At 41.7% G+C, this 24931-nt stretch overlaps 2 protein-coding genes across 2 annotated transcripts in view; both read left to right on the plus strand.

Moving 5' to 3' along the window:
• LOC135623349 (uncharacterized) overlaps positions 1-16092 on the plus strand; it is a 28163-nt gene extending 12071 nt beyond the window's left edge. The window contains exons 3-5 of the mRNA XM_065126209.1: positions 13863-14089; positions 15037-15294; positions 15602-16092. Of these exons, the coding sequence (XP_064982281.1) occupies positions 13863-14089; positions 15037-15294; positions 15602-15910 (794 nt within the window). The 3' untranslated portion in view covers positions 15911-16092. The remainder of the gene's footprint in view (positions 1-13862; positions 14090-15036; positions 15295-15601) is intronic.
• Positions 16093-20678: 4586 nt separating this feature from the next.
• Positions 20679-22534, plus strand: LOC135623350 (homeobox-leucine zipper protein HAT4-like). The gene is made up of 4 exons (XM_065126210.1): positions 20679-21130; positions 21247-21590; positions 21708-21787; positions 21880-22534. The coding sequence occupies exons 1-4, from the start codon at positions 20941-20943 to the stop codon at positions 22229-22231; spliced, it is 966 nt and encodes a 321-aa protein (XP_064982282.1). The 5' UTR covers positions 20679-20940; the 3' UTR covers positions 22232-22534.
• The last annotated feature ends 2397 nt before the right edge of the window (positions 22535-24931 follow it).

A 24931-nucleotide genomic window follows, 5' to 3' on the forward strand; every position in this document is an offset into this window, starting at 1 on the left:
ACTTCTAAACAGGATGTTTGATGTAATGCTTATGTATGTCCGTGTCTTTTGGTATGTTCATGCTTTGTACAGCATGTAGAGGGACGGCCGAAGGCTTAATAGTCCCATTTTAGTTAGGTTGGTGGCCGCTTTAGGCTTATAAATAAAGGTTGTGTCATGTGGACACGTATGAGAGATTTTCGGTCTGTAATAGACCATTTTGACCCTTTGTTGTGCAACTGCTCAGAGCTTGTAAAGTCTGTTTGTAATTTGCATTGTCTATGAAGTGTTTCCTGGAATGTTTGCTTGTGGATCCCGAGTGGGGCGTTCTCTCTAACCCCTTTTTCTCTTTCATAAGTCCTAAGGGACCATGGGAAGCTTCGAGGAGGTTGACCTTTGCGGACGGACACGCAAGGGTGCCTCACGCCTTAGGCAAAACCAGCTAAGTCCATGACAGATGGTATCAGAGCGGGACAAGCACTCATAGAAACACTTAGCATGCAAACGTGGGGGACCTAGCTGGGCTGTGTTGAGGGCTGTCAGCACACGCGCGACCGTTTGGGGAAAAACGAGCATGGAGATGTAGGGAAAAGAGTCGCTCGGAGGAGCGAGCATCTGAGATTGACATTTAAAGGAATGACCAACCCTTCGCGCAAGAGGCATCACGAGAACAGACAAGCTTGGACGAATGTGGAGCGCACAAAGGGTAGGATGGCTGAGTTTGAGCTACGGCTCAACCTTGACAACTATACTTGATGGTGCTCAAGGCAAGCGAGGCGCTTGGTAAAGGATGAGACCATGCAAGGTGGAATGAGTTGCTCAACGACCGAAAGAGTTATGCAAAGCTCACAGAGGTGAGGGGAATTGCTAACTCGAAGAATTTGGTACTTATGCATAGGCTTGTATGTGGACGATGGAATGTGGCCATCCCAAGGCGACCGAAACTCGGCGCCATGGAGCATTGAAACTTTCTCTTCGGCATGTGAAGGATATGTCCGTAAGAGGCTGAAGTGTGCAACGAGTTCAGCATGTTGCTAGGCCTTGAGTGGTGCAGCGGGGGCTGTATTGACGTGGAGTCGCAATCTAGCAAGTGCGTTTGCAGGAAGCAGAACAACGCACAGTTTGTTTAGCAGATTGGAGTAGTCCAAGGGGATGGTGGTCTCCGAAACGAAGAGAGATGTTGCTCCAATGGGACAGTTATCCAGGAGGGATAAGTCCCGGCTCTCCAGAGGGAGAATCAAGTGGGACGGACCTCACATGTTGAGGAGGAGTACCTCAACAAACAACAACTCCACGAAGCTCAATGGACTGAGCAAGCGGCGAGGAGTCATCGCATGATCGCACTCGAGAGAATGCATTGGTGGATGCATTGCGAGATTAAGTGGGGGAGCAACCCAAAGCAACACAAATGAAGGCACACTTGGAGTCGATATGGAGATCGGACTCAAGGGAGGGCTGACCCGTGGAATGGTGGGTGCGAGGGCCACCATCAACTCAATGCAAAAACGAGGAGCGGAGCAACTTGGGTGTAACTTGGCGAAGTACCCAAGCCGTATGAAGGGAGCTAGCATAGAAGATGGAACATAGAGCGGAGGCACAGTGCTTTCCTTGGACAGAGGTCAAGGACATGAACTCTTGCAGAGGCAAGAGCAGGATCATGTTGTTCCATGGGTCATTCATTCTGTCGGTGCAGACTCATCTTGCATGGTGCCAAAGACGAAGGGAGCTTCTGGGCACATACACCTTATCTCGGAGGAGCATTTGATGGACGAACTAAGGCGACTCAATTTGCGGAGGTGAAGTTGGGTACAGAAGTCCTTAGCACGGGGCAAGAGGATGCAGAGGCGGGTACTCTTAAAGAATATGCCACAGTGTTGCCATTCAAGTTGCCATGAAGGAAGCGGTGCGTAGCGAAGATTGTGTTGGTAGGGGCAGAGGCCCATGATCCAGACAATGGTGCACTAATTGCAGTAAAGTCGGAGGGACTTTGGGAGTTACTAGGCGACGGATTGTCCTAGAGCGGTGCTTCATCTAGGTGTGACCCAAGAGTGGGTGGATGAAGGTCGATTGCCAAAGGAGCGAACAAAATCGAAGGTGGAAGAGACCCTGCGATGTATTGGCAGAGGCAACACATGGAGGGATCACAATTCGAGTTCATCCCACAAGGATCAGAATGCAATAGAGATGTCACCAGGAGGCGACATGGTGCAGCGGATCGTGGTGGAACAGTTCGTGGCAATGCGATACACACGACATAGTCCCGTGAGGGACTAGATCATATGGAGGTATGATCGGGAGCTATTGGAAGCTCCACTTTGGTGAACAACACGACGGCAAGAAGGGCTATGGATTCAAGGATTGAAGGCCATGGTACCGCAGAGCCTGGTCTTCTGTGCGTGCATCGAATTTTGCATCGGATGAAAGCCTTGGCCATCAGCATATGGGGGTTGTGTTCCACCAAGGGAAAAATTCGAATGCAAGTACCAGTGAGTCCCATGGGAGGGATTTGATCATGCAGAGGTATGATCGAAGCAGCTGGAGAGTTGGACTGCTCCAGAGCCCATATTCGCTTAAGGGAGCCCGACAAGTCAGAGGACAAGGTCGAGTAAGCGAACGTTACTACCAAGGAAGCTAAGGAGAACAGAATCGGTGCAAATCCTATAATGCGATGGCAGAGGCCATGCATGAGAGTTGTAGTCTGTCTTTCCATCAACCAAAGGGAGCTGCTTGGAGAACATAGAGGTGTTAAAGCAGGGGGTCGAAAGGAGCGAGGAAGCGACGACGAGTCCAAAGGGACTTAGCTACCCAAAATCAAGCATCAGTTAGAATGGAGGTGGACTCAGAGGAATGCCACGGAGACATATCTACTGATCGTGAAGAAAAGGGATGCAGATGCGAGGTGACGGATAGTAGGGCCATGGGCATGGCAGCGTCATGGTACCGTAGAGGCGGGACTTCTATGAAAGTCATTGATCCCTTGCTCTCATGGAGGGAGAGCGCTTGGTCGTGAAAGGGGCCGAGGAGGTGGAGCATGCAGAGGCAAACTCCAAGTACCGAGACAAGGCTGAAGGGCAAAGGCCAAGGAACTTCGTAAGACCGGTTTCAATGAGCTTCTCATCAAGATAGCCGAAAGTGAAAGACTTCGGGTCAGACAAGAGTGCATGACCAAGGAACGAAGTAGACAGTACGCGGTGTTGTACCTTTGCTACTCAGTGGAGTAGGCGGCAGGGTTAATGGAGAAGACAGTACAATCCCAGAGGCGACCAAACCTATGAGAGAATCACTCCAAGTTGGGGTGAAAACTTCTTGCATTCCAGAAGTTTGATGGCATTGAGAAGGTGAATCACAGTAACTAACTCAATGCAAGGAGTGCAAACACTTCAAGTGCTTCGGAAGTGTGAGCAAAGAGCGGGCGAAGGCCAGTAACCAGCTCGATGTATTGAGTACAACATCGAGGAGGCGGGCGAAGTTAAGTAACCTTTGCCTTCTCAACTCTTAAGAGATTAGGCGAAATCGAGTACCCCAATTCTCTTATCTATCCAGCAGAGGAGCTCTGCACATGTTCAAAGGCCCTTCGAAGATAATGGAAGACAATAGTTGTCAAATCCTCACCAACGGTGATCAGTGCTACTGAGAGTAGGTTGTCTGCTTCATTTCCCAACGAACTGTCAATCAGAAATGGAAGTGATGCGAACCTACTTGAAAATGACAACTAAGTGAAAGAAGAGTCAATGGGCAAATTTTGTGGAGGAAGGGTCCAAAAACTTTAGAAGTTTGCGAGACGATGCTCGTTAAAGCTCTAACAAGCATCCACCCAGTTCAAGCAGCATGAGCATTTGAGAGACTGGCGCATAATAAGGATGGTCTTTTCCTTCATCTGGAGGATCCGCAGGAACCAACAGGGATCAACACAACTCAGCCAACCCCACACTAGAGTCAAGAGTCATTGGCGAGTTGAAGTAGCATGGCGGATTAAAGGTTCGACTACTCAAAAACAGCAACGGAGAGCAGCTGGGAGCTAAGAGGCGCATTGCAGCTGGAGCAGAAGATTGAAGACTCAGCAAAGGGGAGGAGTTGTAGTGTCGACAAAGGCTTCGACGAGGATGTCGAAGGAATAAGTGGGGGAGAATGTCACGGACAAACTTCTAAACAGGATGTTTAATGTAATGCTTATGTATGTCCGTGTCTTTTGGTATGTTCATGCTTTGTACAGCATGTAGAGGGACGGTCGAAGGCTTAATAGTCCCATTTTAGTTAGGTTGGTGGCCGCTTTAGGCTTGTAAATAAAGGTTGTGTCATGTGGACACGTGTGAGAGATTTTCGGTCTGTAATGGACTATTTTGACCCTTTGTTGTGCAACTGCTCAGAGCTTGTAAAGTCTGTTTGTAATTTGTATTGTCTATGAAGTGTTTCCTGGAATGTTTGCTTGTGGATCCCGAGTGAGGCGTTCTCTCTAACCCGTTCTCTCTAACCCGTTTTTCTCTTTCATAGGTCCTAAGGGACCATGGGAAGCTTCGGGGAGGCTGACCTTTGCGGACGGACATGCAAGGGTGCCGCACGACTTAGGCAAAACCAACTAAGTCCGTGACAACGAGGAGGGAAGGTTGCTATCAAGGTCGAGAGGCAACAGTGGTGGCGCGAGTGGGGGGCAGTATCACTGACGGTAGAAGCGACAAGGGGGGTGGTCTGTTGGTCAGGAAACAACGGTCGCGGCCCTTCTCGCTCGAGCAGGGTGGGGTAGCAAGGAGGGAAGGTTGTTGGTCGGGGAGCGGCGACGACGGTGGAGAGGTGAGTTTCCTTGTCCGAGAAGCAGCGATGGTGGTGGAGAGGGTAAGGTTGCTGGTCGGGGAGCAATGACAGCGGTAGAGAGGTGAGTTGCCCTATCCGAGAAGCAGTGGCGGTGGTGGAGAGGGAAAGCAGGGGTTCTCGGTCGAGAAGGATTGGCGTGCTTTTTTTTTTTTTTTTTAGATGATGATAACTGCAGCGAGAATGCCGAGGGTCGCAGTTTTGATACCAAATGATAAGACCCTAGGGTTTTATCGTAGAAGAAAGAAGAGAAAAGGGATGATCACTTCGAGGGGATCGGCCTCCTGGGGTTTGTCAAAAGACTGAATAATATTTCATTGTTTGTCGAAAAAAAACAGTTATATTACTATTTATAGAGTTCCACTCAAAGTCTACCAGGACTTGGACTCTTAATAATAAATAAATATTAAATAAACTTTTATCTGACTCTAACTGAACTAAACAGACTCAATAAACATTATTCAAAAGCTCAGAAAATAAAGGGATCCTAACAGTGAAGTAGTGAATAATATAAATTCAAATAGAATATTAAAATATCAACGAGTCACATAACAAGTTTACAATAGAAGCAATGACAAAAACAATTTGAGTGAGATGATAACAATAAATTTAGAAAGAAACATATAGGTTATGCCAGGATTCTCGCACAACATCATTCAGACCTGTTTGATTACTCAAGATGGAACAATCCTTTGCTATTCATAAATTGACCATAGAAAACCATCCACTTGTATATCGACATGTCTCACATACATCATACAGCAACATTTCTCATGCAGATGTATAAAAAATTATGCGTTAAAAGATTGCTGTGACATAGGGTACTTTGAGTATCTATGAAATAAATAAATCTACAGTGAAAGACAACGCAAGATTACATGGTTTGGCTACCCTTGTTTGGGTTCATGCAGAAAACCAAATTTTCAACTTGTGACATCTATTCAATAAATATTTATTTGTTATTTCTTCATGTTTATTTTTTCCCTCTTGCTATCGATCAATAATCTCCTGTTCCTTTACATGTTTTTCCTGTCATACATTGTCACAGAAATAGTTTTGCAAGCATATTGCAGATTTTGTTTAGACACTATAATCATTTATGTCATCCACTGCTACATCTTTTTCCTTCTCTTAACTCTTCTTTATATAAACTAGAGAAATACAGTTTTTGCGTCTAGCCTAATCATGTTAATTCTTAATCCAACCAAGATCAATAGCTCAAGGATTACAATTTCGAATAATACTGCCCGTATCGGGCGGTACGTACTAGTCCGTCAGTAGATTGATATATGGACCGCCCACTACCGAGCGATATATTATATATAATATATATATTATATAAATATGCGACGTCGTCTTTTTCTCCCCAGGCGGAAAAGGCGACGTCGTGTCTCCTCGGCAACGTTGTAGAAAAAGGCGACGTGACGTCGCCTCGGCAACGTTGCCGAAAAAGGCGATGTCGTGTCGCCTCGGCACCAAAAAATTCTTTTTTTATATATAAATATATATAAGATTTTTTTACTTATATATATATATATATACATATATATACATATATATACATATATATATGTATATATGTATATATATACATATATATACATATATATATGTATATATATATATATATATATATATATATCTCGACAGCATCGCCTCGCTTGGGGAGAGGAGAGAGGCGACGTCGACGAAACGTTGCTTCGACGATGTCACCAAATTATATATATATATATATATATATATATATATATATATATATATATATATATATATATATATATATATATATATATATATATATATATACTGAACGATATATCGTTCTGTATACAGTATGTACCGTATCGAGAGAATGTCGAAACTCCGGTACGTTACTATATTTCAATCCTTGTAATAGCTTTCATGACCAAACTGAAAGAAATTCCTTTATGGTTGGTAAAGACCAAGGACAATGGTCCATTCACATTCAATCTCCATTTCACAATAAGGAAATTTATGTGCATGAATGGTTATATCTTGGCGTCAAGCACATTTTGCTCTTAATTTCTGATGTGGGACTCAAGTCAGAATATGCAAGCAGAAGTTGATGTTGATCCTCTTTAAGAGGACATGAATTTAGAAGCATAGTAAGCTTAGAATTTAATACATATGTATTTATGGATTTTAGATAGTGTTATTAATGGGATTCTTGCTATAGTTTGTCAATGCATATAGGTGATGAAAATTCTGAAATTTTTTTTTGTAATATTCAAGATGTATATGTGGTTTTTTTTGGCATCATAAGACGATGCATTTTGATTGTTATTTTTTAATGTAATTGCTTGTACCCTTGAAAATATTACTTCAATCAGTAAGCAGTATGGTGACGTTGGACCATTTGGATGCCCGAACTATGTATATGAACAAGAGTGTGTCTGCATTTCTTTCTAGAGCACTTGGATTTTGTTCTGCTTCCTAATCTACCATATTTGAGATGGAGACTGAAGCAACTATGTTTACCATACTTTCTTCTCACCTCGAATAAGTTTCGCGGGGCATATGGAATCAATATTATAACAAAATAACAGTACCAAGGCCTTTCTTTTGTACTTTGAGATGCTTTTTAATTGGGAAGATGCATTTTGATTGTTATGTTTTCTATTTTTGTAATTGCTTGTACCCGTGAAAATATTAGGAAGCAATATGGTGGTGCTGCTTATTTGGACACCCAAAGTATTTATATGTCCAAGAGAGAGTGTGACTGTGTTTCTTATTAGAGTACTCAGACTTTTTCTTGTTAGGATCGAGTCGGCACTAAGAGGGGGGGGGGGGGGGGTGGGTGAATTAGTGCAACGGATAAAAGTATGTCGGTTCGAAAATCTTTCGTTCGATTAAAACCGATTTCGGAAAGATGTTAATTTGAAACATGTTCGTAAGAGTGTGCAGCTAAAGTAATGAGGAAGTATGGCAGTTTGCAATAAATGTAAATAGCAAAACAGAAATATAAACCGTTTTATAGTGGTTCGGTCGTCGTGATCTACATCCATTGATTCCCCTTCCATCGAGGCCACCAGCATCCACTAACGATCTTCCTTCAATGGACGAAGATTAACTACCCTTACAACTCGATTCTCCTTTTGACAGGTTCAGGAGAGAACCTTTATAACCCCCTTCACTCCTCTTTTAAACAAAACTAATACTTAGAGCTTTTAGAGGAGTTTTCACAAGATTACAACAGCGTTTTTCTTCTTTCTTGCTCTAAAATCATGTGTATGTTAATCAGGGATGAGAGGGGTATTTATAAGCCTCAAGTGGATTCAAACTTGGAGTCTAAAAAGGTCTCATCTCGGGTTTTCGGGGTCCTGACGGTACCACCGGCTGCAGCACTGACATTGGGCGGTACCACCGCCTAGTCTAGCGGTACCATTGCCTAGAAGACTGTGTCTGGGCGGTACCACCGCCCAGACTGACAGTACCATCGCTTGATAGTCTCTCGGAGACTATGTCTGGGCGGTACCATCGCCCAGATCGACGGTACTACCGCCTGACACAGTCTTGGAGACTATGCCACGACAGTTTCATCTGTTGGATCACTGTTTGGGCATTTTCACTTGGCCCAACACAACCCAAACTTGGGCTCAATTGGCCCCTAAATGAGTTGGCCCAATTCCAACCCAATTATGTGCTAACTATGAATTTCAAGGCATACTCTAAGCAAATCAATCCTGGTTAGTCTAGGTTTCTTCCGGCAATCTTCTAGCGAACTTCCGACGATCTCTCGACAATGTTCCAATGGACTCTCGGCAAGCTCCTGGACTTCACGACGATCTTCCTGGCGAGTTCCGACAAGCTTCTTTGACAAGCTCCTGGACTTCTCGGTTAATTCTGGCAGAACTTCCGACGAACGTCCGGACTTCCAATAAACTCTTGAACTCCCAACGAAATCTCATTCTTGACTCCGGGACTTCATTTTACTTTATGCCTTGATCGCTATCGTAGTTAATCCTGCACACTTAAAACTTACTTCGATATAGACAATTATTATAAAGCAAATCAAATATTGTCCGGCATGTCATTGGTTCATTAGCGCTTCGTCTGAATCTTCGGCGCATCGTCCTCTGTTGCGGCCTATTGCCCAATCGACCAGTTGACCTCCGCAACTCCGATATCCTTGGCGCAATTTTCACTCTTCTTAGCCCGATGCCCGAACTTATTGCCCGAAGCCTTCTGCCGATACGTCGATCGATCCTCCGACTCGACGTCCAATCTTCTAACATGTTTCACTCCAGCCCAACATGATTCTTCATGCTTTAATTGTCTCTCCCTGATCGAAGCTTCCTGCGTCACTCAAAACACAGATCAAATCATAAACACTATCAATTGGTTTCATCATCAAAATCCGAGATTCAACATTTCTTATTTCCTAGTCTACCATATTTAGATTGAAAACTAAAGCAGCTAGGTTCAACATACTTCGTTTTCACCCTGAATGAAATTGATGGGGCATATAGAATCACTATTATGAAAAACTAGCAGCAATAAAGAGTTACTTTTTGGATTTTGGGAAGAAATATTGCATGCATGCATATCATGAGAGCATAATTTGAGAAGAAATACTGTGTGCATGCATAATTTGATGCTCTTTCGGATTACAAGTGCATGTTTGCATCCAACAGTATTTAAATCTTGAATTTCTTACATAGTACACAACAAACACACAATTTTGCCCCATTATTCTTATCTAGGGACTAAGAATACATTATCTCAATGGAAAGTTCTTTAAGCATGTCTAGTTTTGGGACTTTGTTTATGTTCTCAGACAGACCACCATCAACTTAGTTGCATCATAACATTCTGCAAGTCACTATCTGTCTTCATAGGATACTTGAAGAGTATATAAACTTGATGCTAGAAGACTTCTACTTCATAGATTTACTTCTGTTGTTCAAGTTATGTATGGATCAAGAATTCATGCTATTTTTGATATGTGAGAAGTTTGTCTAAGTTTGCCTTGAGCAATTTTCATTGTTGCATGTGATAATCAATGTTAGAGATTCTTCTTAATGCATGGTTTGAAAGATTATCAGAATTGTGATTGGCTGGGGACTATGAAAGGGCCGAGAGGATTGGTCGGCTCAGATCTATAGGTCAGAATTGTTTGAGAAAACCCTTTAAAATAAAATATAAAAATAAAGTATTGAAAATATTAATAAGATTTGGGATACAATAAAGTATATTTTGAAATATTTTATCTTCATAAGAGGAGAATGACTGTTATTTCTCTCCTTGTCACTTTTTCTCTTTCTATCCATCTCGTCCTCCGCTGCACATTATTGTGGCTACCTCCTCACTGTCATATCGCCATTTCACCTTGTTGTGTTGGCCTTGTGACCCTCTCCTCCTATCTATACTTGTTACCATCATTGTTTCCTTGACTACTTCCTTTTTATTCTGCTCTTCCTCCATATTGGTTGGCAATGAGCAGTCAAGTATATGGTATGTTGAACCATGTCGTTATTGTATTTGTTTGCCCAAGGACCAGAATCAGTACTCAACAAAGATTTTAAACCTTGCATGGAAATACATGAACATATGAATGTGTAAATTCTATAACCACAAAATATGACATGCATATTTTGACAAAATCTTAGGGTGATTTTGTAACATCCCATTAGTCCCACATCGGAAGTGGGCAATGTGTATGATTAGCTTATAAGGGTCTGATGAGTGTACTACGTTAACTCCCGCTTAAACATTTTGGTCCGCGGTTGAAGGACCAAAATGGAGTTATTGGTCAGTTGGCTCATCAGACTCGGGTCGTGACATTTGGTATCAGAGTCGACCTAGCATTTGGGCAGGGTGAGAGGGCTCGAGTAGGAAAGGGCTACCCGTGGATGGAGTCGAGAACTCATCACGGTGTGGAGCCACCACTGAGTTAAACCTCACATGCACTATGCTAGGGTTCGATCTGGGTTATGTCGGGCCTTGACGAGGACGTCAAGCTAATTGAGTTGGGGATATTGTAACATCCCATTAGTCCCACATCGGAAGTGGGCAATGTGTATGATTAGCTTATAAGGGCCTGATGAGTGTACTACGTTAACTCCCGCTTAAGCATTTTGGTCCGCGGTTGAAGGATCAAATTGGAGTTATTGGCCAGTTGGCTCATCAGACTCGGGTCGTGACAGATTTCCCAGGAAAAGTTCCATATTTTGGGCTTTTCTCATATAGCATCCTCTTTTTTCATAATGCGCCTAAAGAGCTCCTATCTTTTTCAAATGCTCTCCAATAAAGAAAAGCTATTTCCTTTACAAACCAACCAGTTGAAGCAGTCAAATATTGAATTGGACTAGTTACAATATTTTTTGAATTAATTTACATTGTTTTAGTTGCTCGAACTGGTTATAATGTTTTTGAATGCAGTTATAATACCTTAGTTTAGTAATTCACTTACAATACCTGAGTTTATGGTATGTTGAACCATGTCGTTATTGTATTGGTTGGCCCAAGGACCAGAATCAGTACTCAACAAAGATTTTAAACCTTGCATGGAAATACATGAACATATGAATGTGTAAATTCTATAACCACGAAATATGACATGCATATTTTGACAAAATCTTAGGGTGATTTCCCAGGAAAAGTTCCATTTTTTGGGCTTTTCTCATATAGCATCCTCTTTTTTCATAATGCCCCTAAAGAGCTCCTATCTTTTTCAAATGCTCTCCAATAAAGAAAAGCTATTTCCTTTACAAACCAACCAGTTGAAGCAGTCAAATATTGAATTGGACTAGTTACAATATTTTTTGAATTAATTTACATTGTTTTAGTTGCTCGAACTGGTTATAATGTTTTTGAAAGCTGTTATAATACCTTAGTTTAGTAATTCACTTACAATACCTGAGTTTATTAAAAACATTGTAATTCACCTTTTTTTATTACAATTGTTCCACACTGGATGTATAGTTATAAATATATTATAAGGTTCTACAAGATACATAAACATAAATTTAAGATTAAGTGACAAAAAAATAAAATTTTTATTATCCTTTATTTTTAAAATATATCTAAACCACTAAAATTCTCATTTAAATTTATTTATGTATATTAAAACTTGTACTAGAGTTAACAATTAATATTTATGAGGATTTAAACTAATTAAAGCCTGCTTAGGTGTTGTTCAATAAAATTACAATGTTTTTATTAGTAAAAATTGTTATGTCTATTAAAAAATATTAGAACTGAGTATTTTTTTTCACCCTTATTTATTATCATTGTTCCACAAAAAATAACATAAGAATAGACTTAAAAGTTTTATGAATTAAAAAAAAAATTATCATCATTTATTTTGAAATATATCAAAATCTTCTTACTTTTCATGTAAAACTACTTAAATTCTCAAACAAATCATTTTATAAAATATCAAAACTTATAATAAGGTTGATAATGAAGGAATGTGAAGATTTCAACTAATTAAGTCTTAATTATAGTGTTTCTGAATACAATTATAGTGTTTCAGTATAATAACATAAAACACTGTGGTCCATTTAAAAACATTTTAACTAGTTATTGTCGCACCCCTTTGTTATAATTGTTATTTATAATAAATAAACATAAATATTATAAGTTTTTCTAGATTATATATATCTAAATTTAAGATTAAGTGAAACAATGAGGATCTATCATCCTTTATCTTGAAATATCAAAATAATCCTAATTTTCATCCAAAATCATTCAAAAATCTTAAATAAATCATTTTATGAAACCTTAAATCATGATAAAATTTCTATTTTAGTTTGATGGAATTTAAAGTAATTGAACTTCAGCCTTAGTGCTGTTGAATGAATTTACAGTATTCTTAGTTATTAAATTAAGACACTCTGACCCTAATAAAAAAAAAAAACTAGAATCAGTCTAGTGATCTAAAACACCATAACCAGTCTGTCTGGTCCAACACTGAATAGGTTTGACTAGATAGGTTACAACAGAAAAGGTGGTTTTTTGACATGTGGGCATTTTGAACATTTGGAAAAACTAGGAGCTCCCTACGAGAATTATGAAAATAGAGGGCGCTTTCTGGGACATCTAGTTGGTCCATTATTCCCCTATGACAATTATGAAAATAGACATCTAGTTGTATCTTTTATTTTATAATTTAAATAAATTTAATAATTATATATAGTATTTGATGTTTTATCTTTTCAGTTTTCATCACTTGAATTGATCAAGAATACCATTCATTTGGCATGATGAGCTGTATGACTTGGTTTTGGATTATGCACACTGTGGACCAATTCTGCTTCCAAGATACAACTAAATGGGCTCTTGATTGAACTCAATCTGACATGTACATTTTTGTAAAAAAGTACAGCTTAATGCATGACGCTCCCACGGATGTAGGCTTTTGGGGAGGGTCAATCTATAGAATCCTCATCCCTGCATCTTTACCAGTAGGAGAACTATGATTGGCCCATTACTTGGAGTATTCCCCTCAAAATGACATAGACCTTCATGAGAGTCTGCCTATCGCATAGATGTTATGTAACATTTCCTGCTATTGAATAAACTAAGACTTCGGAAGGAAGACCAAGAAAATCCTACTGTGAGAAATTAACATCCTAGCAGAATATGGGACGAACCATTATCCTTTTTTTAACAACAAATTGATGAGAAATCTGAGGGCTCCACACAGGGGATCTAATTCTGTTGATGATGATGAAACTAAAACTTATTTGGATCACGAGAGAAAGAGGAGGGAAGAAAAATGTGTGTATGACAACACCGACCTTTTCCACCACTAGCAGTTCCAAGATCCTACCACATATTTGTACCTCTAGCACCATCCACATGACTAATATTATGTTAAGGAGCTTGATTGTGAATCAGGAATTGATGTGACAAGGAAATCAAACTTGATTCTTGGCATGTTGTTTTTTCTGCATATCTTGCTTTAAAAAACACTGCTGGCTTTTCTTTTTTTCATGTAAGTTATGAGGAGTAAAATAAGCATCCGTTAGAGAAGTTTCTAAAATGGAGATAATTGCTATGTTTACAATCATTTTGATTCTTGTACATCTAATATTTGTTACATGTCTTAGGAATGGAAGCTGTTGGAGTAGTGACTGCTGTGGGCCCTGGTCTGACTGATAGACAAGTAGGGGATGTTGTTGCTTATGCTGGTAATCCAATGGGTTCCTATTCCGAAGAACAAGTTCTTCCTGCAAGTGTTGTGGTTCCCGTTCCACCCTCCATTGATCATAAGATAGCAGCATCCATTATGCTTAAGGGAATGACTGCATATGTTTTACTCCGCCGATGCTACAAGGTCGATCCTTCTTTTCTTTTGACTTTGAGTTTCTAAACCTTTCAGAAGCCTCTGAACATTTTACAAGTTAAAATGGCATCTATTATTTCTCCATTTAGTGTAGATATAAAATAATCCACCTTCAAGCAATTTACTGGATTGCCTTGAACAAATGTGGGGCTCTTTGGAGTATCTGCCACAATTACCAGTTTATTAGGATTTATAACATGTTGCCATTTTCCTGTTCTTAAACTTGTAGAGAACCTTGAAATGTTCTAGGAAGGTTTAGATATTGAGTCTCCTTCAACCAAGTTCACAATATTATGTGGAATATGGGCACCATCAGGTGGAGAGATTTAGTTTCTTTCTTAAATTTGTGCAACTATCTTTTAATATACATTTATATACATACGCATACATCTATGTATGCACATGCAACTTATCAGCTTGAGCTCATGTTCTGATTTTGATTTAACAATTATGACTCATAAGCTTCTCAGGTCTTGAGATGGTCAGTGATCTAAAATTGTTTGCCTGTTTCTGTGAATACCAATTCATGCATTTAGAACATAATGTGAGTCTGGCATCATGAGTATACATTATCCTTACTCGATAAATTATCAAGATTGTTTATCTAATATGTGAAACTTGTATATACTCTTTAAGAGTTCTAGAATTGGTTGAAGTGTTATGTCTCTGCTTGTGGACTGATTTTAGTTTGGCTAGTAAGTTCATGCAGCTAATCTTCTTGTGCATTTACATATATAAGCCTGAGCTCATGTGATTATTTTGCATTAACAAGCTACAACTCAAAAGCTTCTTGGATCTTGAGATCACCAGTAACTAGGTTTGTTTACTTGGTGTTGTGGAAGCAATTCATGCAAATCTGAACATAATGGAACTCTGAGATCTTGTATATACACTATCCTGAACTGTCATTATTAAAACTAATCTTGTTTGCAAAGCAGGTTGAAGCTGGCCACACTGTTCTCATTCATGCTGCTGCAGGTGGGGTAGGCTCATTACTTTGTCAGTGGGCAAATGCACTTGGTGCCATGGTCATTGGAACTGTTTCAACCGAAGAGAAAGCAGCCCAGGCAGCAGAAGATGGATGCCACCATGTCATAGTATACACGAAGGAGGACTTTGTAGCCAGAGTAAATGAAGTAACATCAGGCAATGGAGTCAATGTTGTCTATGATTCTGTTGGAAAAGATACATTTCAGGTGGTATAACAGTTCCGCTATAAATTATATGATTGTTTTTAGATCTTCTTACTTTAGTTTATTTGTTTGTTTCCTCTGTTGCACCATGTGTTTCTGATGCAATACTGGTTGGTGTTCCCTTCTGAAGTACGAACGTTAGTGACTTATTCTATGCAATTAATCAGGGATTAAATGTTTGCCTGAAAATGTTTATTTCATTTGATCATATTTTAATGAATATGCTCTTCATTTTTGTGTGCTACTTGCGAACTAGGATTTATCGTACTATGAAGATTAAGCTAAACTAGAATCTCACTCACTGATGCAGGGATCTTTGTCATGCTTGAGGTCCCGAGGTTTCATGGTCAGCTTCGGGCAGTCATCTGGAAGGCCAGATGCGGTTCCACTGAGCGACCTTGCTTCCAAATCCCTGTTCCTAACTAGGCCTAGTCTAATGCACTACACTGCAACTCGTGATGAACTGCTTGCTGCTGCAGGAGAGGTCTTTGCTAATGTTGCTGCAGGGATCCTGCGAGGGCGTGTGAACCATATCTATCCACTATCCGATGCAGCTCGGGCACATGCCGACCTGGAGGCAAGAAAGACTTCCGGTTCTATTGTGCTTATTATACCATAGATGTGATGCGGTCTGGTCATGAACACTGTGGTGAATAATTATGTTGATCATCCTGGAGATTGTCAGACGGTGTCATGAGGTCAGAACCTGCTTACCAAACTATGTTTTATCACTTGCTTTGGGTGTTCTAATAGTTTACAAATGAAAATTTGACTGGTTAATATGATGTGCATCTTTGTTTATGTCGGTTCAAAATCCTTTGGGTTAGGCTCTATATAGAGAGACAAAAGTAGAGGGTTAGACACTGTTGTTGTCAGAAATCTGAAAGAAATAATTTCTAACCAAATCAACTGAAAATCGGTAGATCTGCAACTGTTGATTAGATTGATTGATAAATACCAGTCGATATGGATCAGTTTGATCGGTTTTTAAAAACTATGCTAGATTAAACATTCTCAGTACGTATAACAAACATTTGAAAGTAACAGCCGATGGAGATAATAAATTGCGTTACATTTACTACGGTGGCCTCCATTTGAAACTATCCTCCTCAAACTGCTTCTAATCCCTATTACTATTACCTGTTGATTAAAAAAAAGGTCTCCCTCTCTTTAACCCCGTCGTCGTTTGGTCTGCTTCCTTCCTTGTCCCACCCATTCTGCAACCACCAGAGGGAGAAATGGCTGATATCAGACGAAACCCTTTTTAACTTTTCGGTGATTGGCAGGGTAGGCAAAGGGTAGATAATGACTAAGTTGTCGTGACATCCCATTTGGCTGCCAATGATACTGAAGTAGGGGAGGGTTGGTTACCTTTCCTCCCTCTAATGATGCCAGGATGATAGAGAAAATGTGGTGGAAAGAGTATGAAGTATTATTAACTCTTACTGCTATTAAACACAATACTAAGAAAAAGATGATGAATCTTGTTGATCTTATTGATATGGATGGAAGTCAATCTGACAGTATGCCTAAAGGATTGCTTGACAGCTGTTTTGTTTCTTGATGATCATCCTCTCATGGGACTGCAGGAGCGCCCACACAGTCCAAAACACTGCTTAAAACCCATAAAATTTTTTAAAGAGACTTGGAAAGGGCTGTAACGGAACAATTTATATAGCAGCCTTAAGGTCGAGAGGCGTCTTGGTGAATCTGCGCAATGATAGTATTCAGGTTACGATGATTAACACTTTTCAAGACATCTATCCGTTTGGTTGTGTAGAAAATGGGACTTCTTCGACTGCTTACTAGTAGTATGCATACAAGGGTTGTTTGCTACATTAGAAGTTGCCTTTGGAACAGTTTATGTAGCATGCGGAAGGTCAAGAAGCATCCTAGCGGCTTGGTGCAATGATAGATAGTATTCAGGGTATGATGATATGGGTAGGGCTATTCGACTTGTTGCTATTCTTTATACGAGGATTGTGTAGTGACTTATCAATCGGTGCTGGAAGCTTAAATCATTAAAGAGTCAACGATATTAAGAAGCCAATCCAATAAGATATTAGGCAATTATATATTGCTTCACAAAGAATCATATATGATAGTTTTAGGTTCGATGGCAAATAAACTAGAAAGTAGACAAGTAAGGTTTGATGGTAGAACTATTTCATCGTTGTTACTAAAAAGGTGGATTTTTTTTCAGGGCAATGCAAAAGACATATTTGGCCTCAAGTTGAAGTAGGATAACAACTGTATGTTTTTAAGTGAAAAGAATAAGATAATATAATAATATCTAAGCTCTAAAGGGTGCAAGGCTTCTTCTACTAAGTGATCCATGGATGATTTTTTAGCTTTCCTCAACGACGAATACACAAGTGATTGTTTATCTAATATTTTTTAGCAACATCGAGTCTAAATATTTAAGAGTTTGAAGTCAGTCAGTCTCGTCTGACATTTATCTTTGTGAAGGTGATAGATAGTTGCTAAAGATCTTGTTAGATTATGGTCCTAGGATTGAATCTAATCTTTACATTTATCTTTGTCAAACAAAAAGAAAAAATGTACAAGAGAATTCAATCGCTGGTTACGAATCCAATTCATCACGTCAGTCGTACGGAATCATAAATTCATCATCTATAGCAGCAAGTTAATTACTAGGAAGATGATTGAAAATGATAGCACCGTTGCTTATATGATAATGCTCGGTAAGGGACGACAGATTGGCGTAGCTTTGAACGATGAACGAATAATAGCATTTTATGGATTGCATTATAATTACAAGTCATATTTTGAGCGAGAGTAAAGAGAAAAAAAGGGAAAGGAAATACATCAGTTTCAAATTAGAGTCAAAAGTGATTTAATGGTGAGATATAATAACATGAAGCGCTAATCCTACTCGAATCCAACAGGTGAAATTGGTTTAAATTAAATTGCCGATCTATCTTTTCAACAGCACCAGTCATGGGCTTCAAATCATTCTCAACTATTTGTTTCAATGATATATACTATTATATCCCGATCATGCTTCATAACATTGTTTACTTGGTACACTAGGAGTTTTGCTGTCTCCTGCTTTGGATTCCTGTTGGATGTGGAAAGGGCCGTGCACATGGGGACAGCTGATGCCCCTCCCGCAAGTGCGGTTCGCATCCCCAGGTGCTTCCGATGACTACGATATGTTCGATGGATCATCGGACGGCTGTCAAGAGTCCTTCGACGCGAAGAAACTCCTACGATGGGAAGAACAAGGATACGGTACTCCTTCGATGGGGGGGGGGGGGGGGGGACGGTGGCTTGACCGAACGTGCACGTGAGGGATTTGGCCGTACGTGCACCTCGCTGTCCTCCCGCCGGTTCCCTCGGCAAGCCACGTCCGCGCCACATGCCTGCACGAGCCAGCACATAATCACACTCGTGGGAGTCTAGAAATCAGCAACGCCCGCCGTGGACATAAGCGACGGGATTCGTAGGTAGGGGCTGCCGAGGCACGTGTGATTCACGTGATTGGGAGGCAGCCCTCTCGCTTGCTTTCACTTTTATTTCTTGGCCCAATGTGATATGATACGAGGGAGGGGGGGCATTAGTAAGTGGTGGTTGGGATGGGAGAGACACGTGGGACAGCTAGCAGGCAGCCGTGGACTGGCACACTCGATCATCGATACCCGACATCATGCCGGGTTTAAATCCACAAGTTTCGGGGAGGAAGGGGAAGAAAGAATAGAGCAAATGGACTGGGTCCCACTATTCCTCCTCTGCGCGCCCACCCACCACTTAGGTGCTGATGGCTACTCGGACTGTCATTTGTACCCCACTCAGATGCTTACTTCTCGTGGAGGCAAAATTGTCATCACCACCGCATGCTTCGTGATTCTTGGCACGCAATTAAATAGAGTATGCAGATTCTCCGTTCAACTTCATATTTTATCTTCTTAACCTTTTTTTTTTTCTTTCTTTCTCGAATGAAAAAGAAATTTGCAGGGCAATGGATACGTGCGTGCTATGGGAGGAGAGAGAGAGAGAGAGAGAGAGAGAGAGAGAGAGGGCGTGATAGATTATTAATGCGGGAAAAGGATCAGAGAGGAGAGAGAGAGAGAGAGAGAGAGAGAGAGCGAGAGGCTTAGAATCGGAGGGGCTGTGGCTGCAAATGATTGCGCGGTGTGAGTGTCGGGGCATGGGGAGACCCGATGGCACGCGTGGGCGCGAACAGGCCGGCGGTGTCTTCGGCATGTTCGCACGTGCCCAGGCAAGGACATGCTCGCCCGCGTGATGGGGAGCTTCCCTCCCCTTTCCTCCCACGTGAAATCAAACCCCACCCGCACGCCTCGGCTCAAATGGACCGCCGACGCAGCTCAACGTGCCGCAGTTTACGCTGTCCTGTCCGTCCGACCATAGTATGGATCAGACGATCGTCTCCTCGTCTGTCACATTGTGGAATAACAAAGATATTCAAACCCTCGGCTCAGAAACAGACACAATCATCAAACTAGCTGGAGTAAATTGTTTTTTTTTTTCTTTTTCACTTAGCTGACTCATATTAATCGTAAGAACGATCAATATGATATCGCTTGATCTAAATAATTTACTGTGTGATGGAAGCTAATGATGATGTGATGATGTGGGAGCGCACCAGTCGTGATTGGGGCGTTGCCGTGAAGTGAAGGGACATAATGATGAGGGGAGAGGAGAGTCGTGCTCAGATGGCCACCGAGTGGTGGGGGCTCGGTGTTCGTGAGGATCGCATCTCGTATCAACACCAGCAGCTGTAATAATTGCACGGCTCCAAGGCACCGATAGACATATACTGGTACCGTGGATGCTGATCATGATGCCCTTCCCTGGCCCTCCTCCGTCCTGACAAAAATCACCAATCGTATGGCAGAGATGGCAGATGTGGACTCCCCTTGTCTATCTTAGTATCCACTGTCTGCTATACATATTTGATGATTTATACATACATAGCCAATTTTATTCCTCTAAGAAGGTTTCCATCCTACGTGAAACTTATGACATCCATAGGATTAACATAAGTCGCTCAACCTCGTACGCATTTCGAACATGTTTTTGACTCTGTCATGATGATATCATTTGCATGTTCGTAGAATTCGATTCTCTGACCCTACCGTAGAGGCTTAAAACATGGGATGCCGTAGAGCCCACATTTTTCTGCACCGCCAGGGCCAACATGTTACTGCTGTAAAGATGAGAAAGGAAGAAAGAAAGATGCTGAAAATAACCGTTAAGTCAATGGTCAAAGTACCAGATGCCACCGGTCCAAGGTTGGCCGGACCGAGCCACGGGTTTCTCGCGGAGAGGAGCAAGCAAACCATGATCGAGGTGAGCTTAACCAAGGTTAACATCAAAGAAAGCCAAGGAGGAGGAGGAGGAGGATGAGGAGGAGGGAGATAAAAAGTGCCTCTCACAAACACAGGTACTGATCGAAACCAACTATTTAATACCCTCCTACCAGTGAGCTGTTGATAGCATTTCCGACATCCATTACTTCCATTCTTCTCCTGTCCATCTTTCTTCCAACTGCTCTGCTTTAGTTACTACCTTCTTTCGACCCCAAGGAAAGGAGAGAAAAAGTGACGGGGCGTATTAAAGCCATAGCCATAGCAAGCAAGAAACAAGAAAGAGAAGTGGTCAAATATGACGATGGGAAAGGATGATGATTTAGGGCTGAGCCTCAGCCTGAGCTCCTCCTCCTCCTCCCCCACCAATAATCACTTGCCTCTGCAGCTCAACCTCATGATTCCTTCCTCGTCTTCTGCTTCCTCCCCGTCACCACCTCTTCCTTGCCATCAGAAGACCCAGTGGCGTGATCTCCTTGTCTACTCAGGTAAATATAGCTATTCTTTTTTGTTCTCCCTGTTTGTTTTTCTATTTAGCTTAGGAAAATGATTGCACTAGTATGAGTTTCTTATCCAATATGTTGGGTACGTTTCGTGGTGGCAGAGATCAGACGGGTGTTGGACGTGTGTGGGGCAGCAGCGGACCCACGGCCGCGGCCCCTTCACCGAGGAATCGACGTGAATCAGGAACCGCCGGGTGCCGCAGAGAGGGACAGCGAGGAGGACGCTGGGGCGTCGTCACCCAACAGCACGCTCTCTAGCGCGAGCGGCAAGCGGGCGGAGCGGGGCCACCACCTGGGCGTCGACGAGCACGACACCGACCGGGACTGCTCGCGCGGGATCAGCGACGAGGAGGACGGCGAGGGCTCCCGCAAGAAGCTCCGTCTCTCCAAGGACCAGGCCGCCATTCTCGAAGAGAGCTTCAAAGAACACAACACCCTGAACCCCGTAAGCAGCTTCTATCCTCTTCCTCCCCCCATCCTCTTCGAGTTGTACGACATCAGGGTGTTCGTATAGGTGTGAAAATTGTTCCTATAAACTCTCGATGCTTATCTTGTGCGACAGAAGCAAAAGCTGGCGTTGGCCAAGCGGCTCAACCTGAGGCCAAGACAAGTGGAAGTGTGGTTCCAAAACCGCAGAGCAAGGTAGTCGACCGGACAAAGTTCTTCTGCGTGTTTTATTCTGGTTCTTGCCACTGATTGGCTCACGCGATGCTTAATGTGGATGTTAATTTCAGGACAAAGTTGAAGCAGACAGAGGTGGACTGCGAATTCCTCAGAAGGTGCTGCGAGACCCTCACTGAAGAGAACAGGAGGCTGCAGAAGGAAGTGCAAGAGCTGAGAGCTCTGAAGGTGTCGCCTCAGCTCTACATGCACATGACTCCGCCCACCACCCTCACCATGTGCCCTTCCTGCGAGCGCGTTTCCAACGCCGCCACCACCACCACCGCCTCCACCCCCACGCCCGAGACCAACATGGCACATCCGATGTCGCAGCACCATCAGTTCATCCATCATCGGCCGTTCCCAGCTCCGTGGGCGCCGATCCCACTCCGGCCCTGTCTCAAGACTCCTCCGCAGCGTTCTTAACTGAGTACACATGGATTAGAGCTTAAGTTAATCAGTAAGGGAAGAATAGTTGTCGTCAGCGGATGATGGATGACGCAGTTGTGGGATGGTGGAAGGGAGAATCCTATTAGCTATTTATTTTTTTACAGCTATTAATCCTCAACTTTCCTCCGCTCCACTCAAAAACTGGTTCTGTGATAGATTGGTTCGAGCAACTTCATCTTTATTTTATTTAATTATTCTGGTAAGTCCCAAGTGTTCCACGTAAATATGTTTAGTGGATGTTCCTTCTTTTCTCCGTTCTATTTAACTGCAGTTCTTCTTCCTGGAGGCCACGAGTTGATGCTGCTGGCTCCGTGGCCATTACAACAATATTAATATACGGACAGCACTTGCATGTCTCAGCCGGCTTTTCAGGCATCTTAGTTAACTATGCTAAGTAAAGGTACGCATTAGGTCTTCATCACCATTACCCGCAATGGCGGACCGGACCGCCCAGCGTAACTTGGGGAGCCAAAGCAGGGAGTTGCCCCCGAATGATGATGGATATAAATGTTGCTGTGACATGCTGTTCTCGTGTGCTGTCCCTGCTTTCGCAAATCTTTAATGTATACATGAAGAAGACACAGGCGGGCGCGATTCCTGCAAGTACTACCACTGGCCTTCCTCCTCCGTTTAATTCCATCTGGTTGATATCTGACGATGCGATTCCTCTCTCACAAGTCAAAAAGTTCAACCCATTAGGATATATATATATATATATACTCATGAGAAATGTTCCTCTTCTCGGATGTCATATCCTGATTTGAGTGTTGGAGAAAGATATAAGCAGATACGTTACCAGCCTTGTCTTCCTTTCCTATTTGTAGGTTGCATATTTTCACTGAAACAGATCGAAGCGAAGGTCATTTCTGGATCCAATTTGCTAGCATTATCAGGTACGCATCATCCTAGCTATATATCACCTTGGCAACAAAGCGTGTTGGCTGCTCCTGTCACCATTTTTTCCCGGTGCTTATTAGTATGCATGTCATGGGATATTAAGCGAAATAACCTTTATATATAAACAAATACTAGTAGGTCATGATATGCAGCAGAATTAAATGAAATTATAATCAAATAGAACATCAAGATATACGTGGAAAACCCCTCCAATGTGAAGGGTAACAATCACGAGGCAAACTATAGATAATCTACTATGAGAATAATGAATATACAAATCTCAATCTCTTGCCCTAAACCTTAGCAACAATCACAAGAGAATAACTGGGATACAAGGATCACGTCACTGTTCACGATATCTAAAACCTCCCCAAGTAATCACAACAAGAGTCTACTGTAGATTTGATCTAACATGAGATGAGAACACTGCTAGATGATTGAGAATAGTCTATTTGCGTTGTCCTTGTTTTCTTTCCTTTCTTTCTCTTGTTTTTCTGCCTTTTTCTTCTCCTCTTTGCTGTTGTGAAGATCACCACGTTGCTGCCCTTTTCTGCCCAAAAACTCAGCCACCTTCGTCTTAAAACGCAGCCACCATACCCCCCTTATATTGATCTAGAGTTAGATTAAGAGGAGGTGTGGGCTATAGGCTGATAGAGCCCACATTTGGCTGAATATGGGTTGTCAGCCCAACAACCTCCCCCTTCAGCCCATAAGGGAGGCTATCTCATGACTCCTCAATGTGAAGTCATGCCGACCAGTTGTCAGCATATCTCTTGTCTTTCTTTTGGTAAAGTCTTTGTCAACATGTTTGCTCCGTTGCTATCTGTGTGAATTTTCTGAAGCTGCAACTGCTTCTCTTCAAATACATTTCGAATCCAGTGGTATCTGACATCTATATGCTTTGACTTAGAATGAAACATTGGGTTCTTACATAAATGGATGACACTCTGACTATCACAATGCACCATATAATTTTTCTATTTCAGTCTCAATTCTTGTAAGAATTCTTTCATCCATAACATTTCTTTTTATACCTTTGTAGCAACAATATATTCTACTTCTGTGGTGGAGAGAGCAATACACCTTTGTAACCTAGATTGCCATGACACAACTCCCCCTGCAAAAGTAAGTACATAACCTAAAGTAGACTTCATCGTATCTATATCTCTTGTTATATCTGCATCTGTGTAACCTATCAACACATGTTGTCTACCTCCAAAGCTTAAATAAACCTTAGAGCTCCCTTTGAGATATCTAAAAATCCACTTCACTATTGCCCAGTGCTCTTTACCTGGATTTGCAAGAAATCTGCTAGTAACACCAACTGCATATGCGATGTCTGGTCTCGTACATACCATTGCATACATTAAACTTCCAATTGCTGAAGCACAAGGAACCTTTTGCATTTTCTCCTTCTCCTCATCACTTGACGGACTCTATTCTGAGCACAACTTGAAGTGACCCGCAAGAGGAAAACCAACTGGTTTTGTATTGCTCATACTGAATCTTTTCAATACCTTCTCGATGTATTTCTCTTGTGACAACAAAATCTTCTTATTTTTCCTATCACGGAAAATCTGCATACCTAGTATTTGCTTTGCTGGCCCCATGTCCTTCATTGCAAAAGACTCATTCAGTTCCTTCTTTAATCTGTCAATTTTAGACATATCTTTCCCAAGAATAAGTATGTCATCAACATAAAGTAAGAGAATAATAAAATCTTCACCAAACCATTTGATATACACACAATGATCTGAAGCCGTTCTTTTGTATCCATTT

The sequence above is a fragment of the Musa acuminata genome, chromosome BXJ2-9, assembly GCF_036884655.1.
Source record: "Musa acuminata AAA Group cultivar baxijiao chromosome BXJ2-9, Cavendish_Baxijiao_AAA, whole genome shotgun sequence".
Classification (NCBI taxonomy): Eukaryota; Viridiplantae; Streptophyta; class Magnoliopsida; order Zingiberales; family Musaceae; genus Musa; species Musa acuminata.

Excerpts from the sequence above, each read along its gene's own strand:
- LOC135623350 (XM_065126210.1), top strand. The coding sequence starts at position 20,941 with ATGACGATGGGAAAGGATGATGATTTAGGGCTGAGCCTCAGCCTGAGC. Across the intron at positions 21,131-21,246 it reads TGATCTCCTTGTCTACTCAG|AGATCAGACGGGTGTTGGAC; the intron begins GTAAATATAGCT and ends TCGTGGTGGCAG. Across the intron at positions 21,591-21,707 it reads AACACAACACCCTGAACCCC|AAGCAAAAGCTGGCGTTGGC; the intron begins GTAAGCAGCTTC and ends CTTGTGCGACAG.